We start from the raw sequence: 14803 nt of genomic DNA, 5'->3' as shown, positions 1-14803 counted from the left end.
AAAGAGCCACCACTTATGTCTCCCCTTCCATTCCCAATTGAGATACTGCTGCCCTCTTTTGAAATTTTGATGATGTTGTATACAAAAACAACCCAATACTGTGTAATAATATGATGTGCACAAACATACATCTTACATCTGAATAGAATGTCTGCATATTATTGTCTTGAAAAATAATGACTTAGGATATTGGTATACATTAAGTTTAATTTTGCCTTTTTCTGTGTGTATGAGAACATGTAGTAACAGGCTTATATCTTTAGTTGCTTTTTTATTTTTAGTTCATGTCTTTGACCTACCTTTTGCTTTCTACTCATTTCAATAAATTCAGAACATAATGTTTGATGTCACTTTGTAATTTTTTTATATAATTTACTTTTTTCTCTTATGACAAAGGGTTTTTAGTAGCTTTCCTTTGTGTAACTGAACATATTACGCTAAACCTCTGCACTTAACCACTAAAGCTCACAAAGAATTTGGTTAAGAAAGTACAACCACGTCCCGATTTAGCAAATAAATATTTCAAGTGCAGCTCATGGTGTTTTCTAGCTGTCCTATAATGAAGAGGTTGTTTAACTGTGTGTTTTGTTATCAGTCATTTTACATGTGTGTAAATACCTGTAGGTAATAAGTAAGCACTTTTCATTTGTTTTATCTCACTTCCACAATTGTATTTCTTTTGGGAAATATGATAAACCTATTTAATCTGTTTACAGTAATTTTTAATAATCACTTGTCAAACACAAAATGCAACAAATATAGATAATCAACTATGACTTCTGTTAAGTCTTCAATATATTGTGAAAAGTATACAGTTCATATATCATATGAACAACCAACCACAGGTAGTTGTCCCCAATTCAGACTTTGTTTCCATTGCCAACTGTAAGTATGAAAACCAATGTATTTCCTAAAGTAGCCAATGGGTGTGTTTCAAATTTTATTCTAGGGTTGGATCAGTATTTAAACAAACTGCAGGTGATTACTTGTTTTGTTTGTCAAGCTCTTGTTTTTGTATAAATCTAGTGCTCACCCACTGTACTTTGAAGGAGATTGGGGGTTCTGAAGACTAAGCCTTACCACTTCTGTGGCTACATTACATTCAGAAATTGAAAGGTATTCTATCCTTCCAATCATTGTTTATATTTTATCCAATACTATCCCATATCTCTTTGGTGATTTTGCAGCATTTCTTCTCCGTCTCTCTGAGAAGTGCATTTTCATCATGTGAGGCAAGGTTTCAACTGTATACAAAACTAAAAGTTTCAGAAATGTTGTATAACCATTTAGTGTGATGTTCCAGTAAGAGCATTTTTTATTGTAGGTTATTGTTATTATTATTATTATTATTATTATTATTATTATTATCAGTAGCAGTAGTAGTAATAGTAGTACTATGTACATATGGGGCCATGTTGGATCTCGCAGTGCTTTTATTGCTCAAGTTTCTCATCTTAAAAATGGTTCTCATTGTCTGTCTGTGGGCTGTTTTCCTTTCTTCAGCCCATTTGGCCCCTGTTCGTATTGCAGTCTCATTATCTGGCCATACTGCTCATCAGTTTATCATTTGAATGAATAGTTCCTGTCTATTTCTTACACTGCTTATATCTGGTCTTTCTCTAGGACATGTTTAACTTGGAAGGAAGGTTCTGGCTGAATGTAAAACACACACAAGAGAACAAGGGAATTGTTTGATGAACCAGAGTGGGCAGGAGAGAGAGGGGGGAAGGAGGGGGAGATGAAGCAGGCAGAGTGGTATGGGATAGGTGGATAGCAGCTCAGAGGAAGACAGCACATGTACTGCCTAGTAATGGGAAGGGAGGGACGAAGCTGCATTGGCTAGGCGTGGGATACATGTGTACCGGCAGCCAGTGATGTGCAGTGCACTATTAAGATGGTGTAGAAGGTGAAACTTTTGAGTAGAGGCTGTTTGGAAAGCGGATTAGTGGAGACTGAGGGCAGGAGGATTAAGGGAGCGAAGGGTATCTTGTAAGGATAACTTCCATTTATGTAGTCCAGAAAAGCTGGATGCTGAAGGGAAGGATCCTGATGCCATGGGTTGCGAAGCAGCCATTGAACTTGAGCATGTTGTGCCACTGAATGGTCAACTTTTTTCTTGATTACAGTTTGGCAGTGGCAATTCATTCTGTTGGATACTTGGTTGGTTGTTCAGACTATATAAAATGGTGTGCACTGATTGCAACAGAGCTGGTACTTGACATGGCTGCTTTCACAGGTGTCCCTGTCTCTGGTGGAATAGGTTAAGCCTGTGACAGGACTGGAGTAGGATCTGCTGAGTGTATGAATTGGGCAGGTCTTATGTCTTCCACAGGGATATGATTGCTGTGGCAATGTGTTGGGAAGTGAGAGTGGCATAGGTATGGACTAGGATGTTGTGGAGGTCGTTTGGATGACAGAATACCAGTGTCAGAGAGGTAGGGATGATTTTCAGTACGATGTCCCTCATTTCCAGGCGTGTGATAATCAAAGCTCTGGCTGGGGATATGGTTCAGCTGCTGCCGTCTAGAGTGATATTGGGTGACAGGGCTGGGGGGGGTCATGCATCTTTGTTGCTGATTCGTAGGGTAGTAGGAGGATTAGTAGTGTGTGGCACGGAAAATCTGTTTGAGGACTATGTTGTGGGGGGAGGAGGGTCAGTATACTGGACAATGGAATTCTCATCACTGCAGGTACACTGTTCGCTGTTTCTTATTTGTGTGTGGGTGGGGAGGGGGAGGGGGGAGGAGGGAGAGGAGATACAGATGTCAAAATGCAGGTACTGTTGATGGTTAGTGGGCTTGGTATGGGCAGAAGTGTGGATCGAGCTGTCTGAGAGTGGAGGGCAGTGTCCATGGAGGTGGGATGTTGGGTTGAGGAGGAGCAGGTGAAGCAGATGAGAGAGAAAGTGTAGAGGTATTGGGGGAATGAGGACACTATGTCTTGGCCCCTATGTGGACGAATGAGGATAGCATGTCTTGGGTCTGAGTCCAGCTCATGAGATACCATCAATGCACCTGAATGAGACAAGGGTTTTGGGGCTTTAGGAGTCTAGGGAGGTTTTCTCTAGATGGCTTGTAAAAAGACTGTCATATGAGGGTTTCATGCAGGTACCCATGACTGTGCCCCAGATTTGTTTACATACCTTCCTCATAAAGGAGAAGTGCATCAGTATGAAGGTGACAAGGTGTATGAGGAGTGAGATAGTGGGTTTGGAGTTGGAAGTACATAGGGAGAGGTAGTGTTTTATAGCAGCAAGGCCATGAGCATGAAGGATGTTGGTGTATGGGGAGGGGGCATCAACAGTGAAGAGGAGGGATCCTGGTGGTCAAGAGGGAAAAACAGATTCCCCATGCCATATCCTCACACCCCTCTAACCAACTCCCACAAGAATCAGCTACAAAGAAGTGCTCCCTTCATCTCCCAGTGTCACCCTGGACTGCAGCAACTGAAACACATCTTTTGCCAGGCTTTTATAGTCAATCACCATGCCTGGAAATGAGGGTATCTTACCCAAGATCCTTCCACCTCCTCCTAAAGTGGTGTTCCATTGCCAAACCAACTTAAACATCATCTTGGTCCACCCTACGACGTTCCCACTCCCAGCCCCTTGCCGCAGGGGTCATATCCATGTGGAAGACACAGGTGCAGGACTCCCAATTCATCCACCCACTATTTCCACTCACAGGCTTATCCTATCCCATCAGAGGCAGGGCCACCTTTGAAAGCAGCCATGTCATGTACCAACTCTACTCCAATCACTTCACAGCTTTTTACACAAGCATGACAATCAACCAGTCGTCCACCAGAAGGAATGGCTGCTGCCTGGCAGTGGGCATGAACAAAGTTCACCATCCAGTTGTACAACATGTTGCTGGGTATAACAGGCTGGAATTCAGTAACTTCTTCACAACATGCACCACCTGTATCCTTCCCAGCAGCATCAGCTATTCTGTGCTGCATATTCAGGAGCTATCCTTGCAACACATCCTCTGCTCCCATAATATTCCTGTCCTCAATCTCCGCTAACCTGCCCTCTGCACACCCTCTGGGAGTCTGCAAATGCTGCTGCTAGGTCAGACAATTTTTCTGTTGTTTTACAGAATTTAATTCAATAACCATCTTTGTTGTTTCTTGCCAAGAATTTTTCTTCATAATCCTGCATTCTTCCCTCAGAGATTTTTTATTACATTTATTAAATTTTCCTTAAGAAAGAGTGCTTGTTTTGGAAAATGGATCTAAACTTTTAACTTCACATTAATTTGCAAATAAAGCTAATGTCATTGGCTCCTACATAGATTTAGGAGTTTTATTTATCTGTGGGTCACTTTTATGGAGATATTTTACATGTTATGGTATTATAGTTTAAGAAGGAAAAATGTATTTCATATATACAGTCATGTATATTCTTACAGATGTAGCTTGATAAGAATGAGACGAGTAGTCCACTGTGGTCTTACAATCCATGCACACATTTGCCTGGAATAATTTAGGGAAACTGCGGAAAAATTAAATTGGGATGACTAGAAGCTGATTAGTGTTTCCATCCTCTTGAATATGAGGCTATTCTATTAAAATGGTGCAACCTTGTTCTGTTTCTTGCAAATATTCAATACTGTGTTGTTCATACATTCTTGCAAAGAAGTTATTTCATGATGTAGAAAGATAGTGCTACACTGTTCATATATTTCGAGTGCCAATCACTGCCTGCAATATACCAGACACAAATTTTCCTCACAACACAGATTTTATTCTCCCCTCCCTTTCCTTAAAAAAAGAGAAGAATGAACTTATCTATTTTATCACTTTGACTTGTCTTTGACACTTGATGTTAACTGTGAGGACTGTCTAATAAATGGAACTGAGTGTTGCTTGTGGCCACTTAAATATTTTGCTTGGAGTGTTAATGTGCAATTGCAGCCTATTTTCTGGCTGTGTCAAGTATAGTTCAATTAAAATTATTTGATAGTTGACATCTGTCATTTGCTGCTACAGTGTCAATACATCAGCTGCCAGCTACCGCTTGGTTATAAGGACACACAAACGTGGGATGTCACTTCACAAATGCTATTAACATGTAATGGAAGCAATGCAGGAAGTAGCTGCTGAAATATATGTTGGAAAATGGAAATGCAAGATTCTTTATTGACAACTTTGAATAAACTGCAGCCGACAACACATTTTGTAGCCTTCCATTTAAACTCTTGACCTATGCTAACCAAAACCTCGTGATGCGCAATGTATCTGAGAAAACAGTAGTCAACAATTTGTGGCAGAACTAAAATCAGTTGCTTGGTTCATGACTATTACAATTAACATCTAGAAGCAAACTTGATAGAGAAAAAATTCAGTTTCAGCACCAAAAGCAAACTTTAATTTCTCTCTCTCATTGATTATCTGAAACCCTCTCGCACCGGGAACACAAGCAAACATGTTACTAACTGATGAGCAGTCTTCATTGGCACTTGTTCGCATATTATAGTCGGTGACACTAGCAGATTACAAACGAGAAAAGAATGGTAGTTATAAAAATAAGAGCAAATTAGAAAGTCAGTACGATGATGAAAATGTAGAAATAAAAAAAAAACACATTTAAACCAATTAACTGAATAAAAATAATAATCAAACTCTTTTGATTAGATTTAGAAAAAAAAAATTCTCTAGGTTTGACAAGATTCAAACTTATGACCATCAGCATATCGGGCTCGTATGGAAACATTATGCTATTCCATAACTCTGAGCTAAGTAGTATGGTGACCCATGTTGCAATGATAAAATGCAACCTTCAAACATTCAGTTTCATGCAATGTTGTGTGAAGCTTCTTTAATGTAAATCAGTCTATATGACTATGATAACTGTATATGTGATGCTAAATCACATCTTGTGGAGATGAATCTATCCAGTAGAATTTGGCTAGTTCCACGTGTGAAACATGTATACTTCGTTACCATCATTGGTGTGTGTGTGTGTGTGTGTGTGTGTGTGTGTGTGTGTGTGTGTGTGTGTGTGTGTGTGTGTGTGTGAAATAAATATGAAATAAAAGTGCCAGACCCATGATTTGGAATCCGACCACATCAAGAAAGAAAGCCGGACAAGGAATTAGAAGTGAAATGATCAGTTGTTGTGGCAGTTTGGGAACAGCGAACGGATCGGATGTGATGTTGAGCACTCTGATTGGAGGAAGCCTGTTCCAACATGTAAAGTGTCGACTATCAACTAATTTTAATTGGGCAATACTTCTACATTTACTATCTGCCTTGAGTGACATGAATAAAGATATCTTCGCAGCAGACCCCTGAGCGAAACAAGTTGTACCTGAGGTGTGCTGTGCACATGCCAGTTTCTCTACCACTGCTACACCTCAAGGCAGCAGCCTGCAGAAGGCTGACTGCAGCAAAGCGTCTACAGCCATTTGCAATACATAGCCAGCTCCTCCTGCATGCACACATAACATGCACAACCCTAGCCTTCCAACTACTAAAATTGTAATGATAACAATAAGTACAAAAAAGGGACTCTGTTGTCTTTCAGAAGTACTGACCCTGTCACAGAGACTGGTTCAATGCATGCTTGCAGCCGCAAACACACTATCTACTCTACAGGTGTTTCACATGCAGAGGCTGACTCCAAAGCATGTGGAAGTGTTAGTATACAATTGCAACCCTTATTCTCTCTCTTCCTCTCTCCTTCTTCTTCTTCTTTTTTAAAGTTGTTGATCTCATACATACAATATTATTTAAAGAACTACTGATATGTTCTGTTTTAATGTGTCAGTACAGTGAAAAACCAGCATATGACTGCCCTTTTCTTGCTGAAAATATAGACCTCACACCTGTACTTTTATGTCGCAACACTATCTGACAGGATTATGAACACCATTGCATGTTAATTTTTCCACACTGCTGTGAGGTTCATGACAGGTTGACAAATGGAAACATATAATGTAATCTTTGTGTGATGATGCTCGATAATTCCCAGTGAATTGGAGTTAGCTACTTAGCCTCTCCCCGATGTTATTCAATCTGTACATTGAGCAAGCAGTAAAGGAAACATAAGAAAAATACGGAGTAGGTATTAAAATCCATGGAGAAGAAATAAAAACTTTGAGGTTCGCCGATGACATTGTAATTCTGTCAGAGACAGCAAAGGACTTGGAAGAGCAGTTGAATGGATTGGACTGTGTCTTGAGAGGAGTATATAAGATGAACATCAACAAAAGCAAAATGAGGATAATGGAATGAAGTCGAATTAAGTCGGGTGATGCTGAGGGAATTAGATTAGGAAATGAGACACTTAAAGGAGTAAAGGAGTTTTGCTATTTGGGGAGCAAAATAACTGATGATGGTCGAAGTAGAGAGGATATAAAATGTAGACTGACAATGGCAAGAAAAGCGTTTCTGAAGAAGAGAAATTTGTTAAAATCGAGTATTCATAGATTTAAGTGTCAGGAAGTCTTTTCTGAAAGTGTTTGTATGGAGTGTAGCCATGTATGGAAGTGAAACATGGACGATTAATAGTTTGGACAAGAAGAGAATGGAAGCTTTCGAAATGTGGTGCTACAGAAGAATGCTGAAGATTAGATGGGTAGATCACATAACTAATGAGGAGGTATTGAATAGAATTGGGGAGAAGTTTGTGGCACAACTTGACTAGAAGAAGGGTTCGTGGGTAGGACATGTTCTGAGGCATCAAGGGATCACCAATTTAGTATTGGAGAGCAGCGTGGAGGGTAAAAATCGTATAGGGAGACCAAGAGATGAATACACTAAGCAGATTCAGAAGGATGTAGGTTGCTGTAGGTACTGGGAGATGAAGAAGCTTGGACAGGATAGAGTGGCATGGAGAGCTGTATCAAACCAGTCTCAGGACTGAAGACCACAACAACAACAACAACTTACCAAAGAAATGAAATGTCTTGTTTGAAATTAAAAAACTGCCCGGCAAAAGAAAATTACTACTCTGTAGAAACAAAAACATTTTTTGTCTTTTGTTAATGGGAAATTAAGAGTCCATAGTACTCTAACCGTTGTGAAGATGTTTCTTGTGAACTGCAGTTTATAATTTGAAAGCATAGATTTAAAAATGAGCAACTGAAATGTGTACTGTGAATAAGAAAATTTTACAGTTGTGTGGCTTAGACTTAAACTTCAAAATTGTGTCTTTCTGTAGGATAACCACAAGAAATTTCAATATTTTCATAAGGATAAATAGGAATATTCTAAGGGCACTTTATCTCTTCATTATTTTCTTTCAACAGTGTACATTCAGTGACTATTTCTGCAGTTGAGGCAGTGTTGTGGCCATGGTAAAACAGCATCCTCTGGATACTATACCAAATGTAAAAAGCCATCATGGGTCACTACAAGCATGAGATCTGATAGAAAAATTACTGAGCTTAGTACTTGTTTTTTTTTAATATCTCTCTTTTCTCTTTTTGTCTGCAACCAAGGTTCCAGAAATGAAAATTAATTCTGGGAGAATGTATGACATTGTTAAACAGTACAGTAGCGATGGTGTTCAGGTAGACTGGTTTAGTGTTAGGTGCAGCAAAGTAATGATACTGACTCAGTAAGCTTTACATCATCATATTTCTGACGATAAATGAAACAACAAATTATCAAAGAAAACAAAAACAGAAAACTCAACCTCTCCACAAGTAGTGTCACCATGACCAGGAGCACAGTGATTGCCATACAGTGATGTTGACAATACTGTCTGTAAGAAATCCAACTGTCACAGTACAATGATGGCAAAGCAGTATTACCACCAGGATGGTCATTTGTATGTTAAATGTGAATACATTCGGTCAGATTCTAGGAACAACAATGATATTGTGAAATGAAGGACCAACTGGCCAGAGCATAGTCACATCTGGGGCGTGTGTGGATGGTAACACCGCACTGCATAGCTGAGAGATTGAGTGGTCAATAGGCCATAAGCAAGTCTGAAATTGTGAATGACTTTCCTGACACTACCCACTTGGAGAGCTAAACACACACACACACACACACACACACACACACACACACACACACACACACACAACCTCCCCCCTCTCTCCCCCCTCCCTCTCCACCCCCCCTTCTCTCCCTCTTCCTCTCCCTCTCCCTCTCCCTCTCTATATTCCTTTCAGGCACTTAACAACTCCTCAGCTATGAATAGTCACTATTACTTCTTCCATTACTAAAGAGAAAAATGGTAGCATTTACTACAAGGACTGCTCAGAAAGTAATGTGCCACATTTTTTCCTTCAACAATTCTTTATTGAAAATAATGAGAATTACACACATTAAAGAATGGTGTGTTACTTACTCACCCCATTTTTTTCACATAATTGTCACCCCGTTCTATGGCCTTCCTCCAGCATGAGACAAGGGCGTGTGTGCCCTGTTGGTACCAGTCCTTGTCCTGGTGGTGGAAAGTGCTTCGCAGTGTAAATCACCTCCTCATCATCTTCAAAATATCTTCCACATATGGCATCCATTTATGGCCCAAACATGTGCATGTCCAAGGGGACTATGTCAAGTGTGTCAAGTATGACAGTCGTGGATGTTTTTCCCAACTGCTGCAAATCGTGGAGCTCTCCCGAACCACCTTCTGATGACTTCATCTTCCGTGCCCAGTGAGTAACTATACTTCTTTCCTCAGCAGATGATCCACAGAGTTGACACAAGCACTTGTGAACATTCCCCACAGTTTCCTTCGTTGCAATGAGAAATTCAATGACAGCACGTTGCTTGTAACATACATTACCTCCAGACACCATTTTGAAACTGTCCTGCATCTACAGGATTTGTCAGAAGTGATGGAAACTTGGCACACTCACTCAGGAGACTTCAAACAATACATACATAACGTTTTGCATTCATACCATTGTTTTTGACTGAGAAAAAAAAGTGGTACAGTACTTTCTTGGTAACCTTCATAAACGTTTTCATTTTAATTTATGTGTATCATGTCAGTCTGTATTACTATGGAAATAACAACATTTTCTGCATGGGCTGTCACTGAATGATTCATTCATTTACAACTGAGATTTTGCTATTGTGCCATCATCAAGTCGCAACAGAAAATGCTAAAAAAACCACTTCAGTTCGAGGAATATGTTCTTTTCTCAAAAATTTAGAAGTCAAATTAAATTTTTAAAATTTTACCATTTCCTACCTCACTGTGAAGTGTGTTACCAGGACTTGTTCTTGAGTCAGACATGTTCACATATGTTATGTGTATAACAGAACAAGATTTCTTGTCATCTATTTAAAACTACGTAGCACTTCACTAAGAACAGCATTATGTCAAATAAATTTACTCAATGTGTTACTTACTGTAACAACTACCTTTGAATTCATGTCATACTGCAGTGTACATTCACCAGATGTGACATTTGACAGGTAAAACTCTATGATTGTGCTGAGTGTTAATAACCAAAGATCATATTGGTAGTGTCATAAATGCATGAATTTCAACTAAATTTTAATATCATATGTTAATGAAATTTTATTATGATATGTTAATAAAATGTAGGTGAAATATATGCATGTATGACAGTACAGATATGACCTTTAATTGTTAATACTCAGCACAATCATAGAGTTTTATTTGTCAAATGTCACACCTGGTGAATGCACACTTACAAATGTGAGTGCAGTATGACATGAGTTTGTAGGCAGTTATCTAATTATAAATATTATTAATTATAAACTTAAAATTTCTTTAAAACTATCATATTGCTAAGAGAAAAGAGGAAGAAAGATTTACATTTATTATGGAATATGTATTCCAGATAACTGATGGCACTAATGACATACACTAGTACAACTGTTTGTATATATTCTTGTATTCAACATAGTCTTGCTTGTTTTCTTAGGGATTTAATGTTACCACTTTAACATTGGAATACATAACCAACAAAAATATGGTCTCTAACAGTGAGAAAATTTGTGACTTGATTTCCTTTGCAACTACTTGTTCAAAAATAAATAAGCATATTATGCACATATTACATGGTGGCAGATTTGGGGGGGAGGGGGGCAGGCAGGTTTTTTGAATTCCTGAACCACTACTGCCAACTGCAGCAAACCTTTGTGCTCTAGCCACTACCAAATTCTTTGTGTTTTCCAATTTGCTTTGTGTTGTGGATTGCTTGTTATTATTTTATTAATTTTAAATGTGTGAAGAGACTAATCCTGGTGTGTAAATGGTTTTGACTGTGACTGTCACTACAACAAAAAGTATCAGAGTGATCCCTATGAATGTTATGTCGGTTTTGATTTCATAGAGGCGTAGAAGGCAGACATAGGATGACAGCCCTTTGAGAGGAAGGTGGGTGTTATTTACCCGCACTACTCCTGTCCCCTCGGGCAGTAGAAGTTCATGTTTGTTTACAGTTGCGGCTGACTGTTATGATATACTGTCCACAGAATAGTGCTGTTTGTTAGTAAACATTCATATATGTTTCCAGTGACAGGTCTGTAGACTTGTATGACTATATTTGAGTAAAAGTTTGAGCTGGGTGTGTATTTGTTCTAGGTTACTATCAACACCTCAGCACACTTGCTGAAGTCCGCGAGAAAGTCCTCATGTATATACAAGTCATGGCTCGGCCGCTAGTACTGGGACGAACTGTTCACCCAACGGTCTGGACTCCTGTGTATGCCGACGTTACGGTGGGTGCCATTCATTCATTTGTTCATTCAGTGTGTTCTGTAGGTTGCTAAGGATAGTTAGTTAGCTACATGCTCTATAGACAATTGGAATGATGCTTTTATCAAAATGATGTGCAACGAGTCAGTATACGGGATATGTATATGTGATTAGTGTTCATTAATATTAACATATTATTATTTTTAGTCCTTGCCATGCAACTACAATTAATTGTTTTTACTGGCTACCAGTTTTTAAATCGAAATTTGCCAGTTGTCCACGAGAAAATGATTTTAAATTAGTTTTAAAACTTGATTGTCTACCTGTCAGACTGTTCTGTTATTGGGCAAATGATTACACATTTTTGTTGCTGCATATTGAACTCCCTTCTGAGCTGCTAACAGCTTTAACAATGAGCAGTAAACGTCATTTTTCCTCTAGTGTTGTAGGTGTGGACATTACTGTTCATATCAAATTGTGATAGATTATTTATAACAAAAGATTATTTATAACAAATTCCATTAGTGAATATATGTTTTGTGACAGAAGCGTTAAAATGCCTAGCTCCTTGAAGAGGCATCCAAGGCTGAACACCACCTATTATTCTTACTGAGAGTGATGAGCTACCCCACAAAATTATTCCATAAGACATTATTGAATGAAAATATTTAACATATGTCACGAAGTTGCTATATTTGTTCCCAAGTTTAGTATTTATATGTGGGGCTTTCAAAAAGAAATGAGGCAGAGTCTGGAAAGCACAAACTGGTGACAGGAGGATAATATCGTGGTGTGTGTAATGAGGTGTGGTTCCGACTAGAGTGTGGAAGTTCACAGCCCAGTGCTAGAGGGCATGCGTGCATGTCAAGTGACTATACAGAGCTAGCTGCAGCACAAGCAATCATTCAACACTGCCTGTCGCATTGCAAACAGTGACATGCAGCCGTCAAAAGATTAGTAAAGAGGTGTGGTTCGTTTTCTGACAGCAGTAGGAGTAGGAGGAATGGACATTCATCGGCGAATGTCACAAGTGCACGGCGAACACTGCATGTCCCTTGCAAGGATCAAGGCATGGCACAAGTGCATCAGAGAGGTACAGGTGTCATTAGCTGATGATGCATGGTCTGGAGCAACATGCTGCATTACCAATGACATCACCCAGCTGGTGGATGCATTAATTACGCAGGACTGCTGAGTGACAGTGAAAGCCATAGCTGCCGTGGTTGGATTGAGGGTCAGAAGTGTTCACCCCGTAATGAAGGAACGACTGCGCATGCACGAAGTGTATGCCCAATGGGTGCCCCACAGTCTTCAATCACACAAGAAAACATGTCGAATGGCCCACTCTCTTGTCTTGCTCATCTGTAGCGCTATGCTTGGGAAGGGAATGCATTCCTGCACGAGAAGTGGCTGGAGATGAGTCATGGTGTCATCACTTCAAACCAGAATCAAAATGACAAATTCTCCAGTGGAAGCAGCCAGGGTCACCACAACCATAAAAAGCCAAGGCCATCCACACAAATGCAGGAAAGATTATACTGACATTCTTTTTTTACCAAGATGGTCCCCTTCTGATACACTTCCTGCAGGTTGCAATACCAGTGAATGCCCAGTATTACTCGTGGACCTTGACCACCTTTTGCCAAGCGATCAAATCAAAACGACCAAGCAAACTCACCTGTGGGTTCATTCTGCTCCACGACAATGCAAAGCGTCATATGGCCAACACAGTCACTACACTCTTGCGGAAAATCAAGTGGGGGGCTCTCAGTCACCCTCTATTGTGTCCGGACCTCTCTCCCTGTGATTATGCCATTTTTGTTCTCCTTAAAAAGGCTCTTAAGGCAAATGATTTGACTTGGACGACGACGTCCAGCTGTACATGTGGAGCTGGTTAACATCGCAGCCCCAGGAATTTTATGAGACAGCCGTTCACCACCATGTGTTGCAGTGGGACAAGTGTCTCAACAGCCAGGGTCAGTACTTCTAATATACAGATACTGGTTTCTGTAATTATGCCTCTGGCTCATTTCTTTATACAAAGAGCACAATTAGCTGAACTTAATTGTTTGAAAAGCTCAGTAATATGGGTCTTCCATTTGTCATCAGTATGTATATCCAATAATTTGGAGCAGTCTAACCTATTGCTCATATGCTACATCAGACTCTATTTGTTGTACAGAACTGAATGTAGTGTGTGTGTGTGTGTGTGTGTGTGTGTGTGTGTGTGTGTGTGTGTGTGTGTGTGTGTGTGTCCGTGTGTCCTTCAAACTTTAGGGAGAGCCCATTTTCAGAAAACAACTTAATCTTCAGTTCTTTCCAACATTGTCTGAATTATTCAGCACATCCTTTTCATTTCTGTTTCTGTTTTTTTAAGTATGATTCAGACCAACTGTACATGAAGCATTTATATGTTCAGTTTTTCTAAGAAATTAATATGATTTACACTGTCAGATGCCCTGGAAAGATCACAAAAATACCACTTGGTGAATTTTCGGGCACTTGAGATTAATCAAGGTGTGCATCAACCCAGCTAAGTAGATATCAATTACTTATCTATTGTACTCTACTTATGCTTGTAAAAGATTTAAATTAGGATTTTGCAAGCAGCATATGAAATATTGACACCCAATGAAGTAATAAAAAAGAAAACGACGTTTCTTAATGGCTCTGAGTGCTATGGGACTTAACTTCTGAGGTCATCAGTCTCCTAGAACTTAGAACTACTTAAACCTAACTAACCTAAGGACATCACACACATCCATGCCCGAGGCAGGATTCGAACCTGCGACCGTAGTGGTCATGCTGTTCCAGACTGTAGCGCCTAGAACCGCTCAGCCACCCCGGCCGGCTACGTTTATTAAGCAAAAGGAACAGGATACACAATTAAGCCCACTACAATGAGACTCCTGAGAATCACTTGGCCTGTGTGACACAACAATAGGCATATAGTTTTAAATGATGGTAGACAGACTGTCGATTTGATGACATCCTGCTTGACTCCTGCCACACCTGTCGCAGAGGGCTCACTGTGTTGAGCTGCAGGTAGGAGTTTGGTGCTGTGTAGGAGCCTTTAGCCATTGGACTGCATACGTCTTATCCATTTACCACATGCCTTCGGTGTTCTCATATCTTAACAGTTGCTGTCAACAGAATCTTAAA

General features: G+C 39.7%; 1 protein-coding gene across 4 annotated transcripts in view; it reads left to right on the top strand.

Moving 5' to 3' along the window:
* Positions 1-14803, top strand: part of LOC126272139 (voltage-dependent calcium channel subunit alpha-2/delta-3) — a 686714-nt gene that overhangs the window by 311359 nt on the left and 360552 nt on the right. For all 4 annotated transcript variants that reach the window (XM_049974752.1, XM_049974751.1, XM_049974753.1 and 1 more), the window contains exon 9: positions 11528-11664. In XM_049974752.1, coding sequence (XP_049830709.1) covers positions 11528-11664 — 137 coding nt within the window. The remainder of the gene's footprint in view (positions 1-11527; positions 11665-14803) is intronic.

The sequence above is a fragment of the Schistocerca gregaria genome, chromosome 5 (assembly GCF_023897955.1).
Source record: "Schistocerca gregaria isolate iqSchGreg1 chromosome 5, iqSchGreg1.2, whole genome shotgun sequence".
In the NCBI taxonomy this organism is placed as follows: Eukaryota; Metazoa; Arthropoda; class Insecta; order Orthoptera; family Acrididae; genus Schistocerca; species Schistocerca gregaria.
The sequence above is the reverse complement of the archived record's forward strand: the minus strand, read 5'-3'. Positions and strand labels throughout refer to the sequence as shown.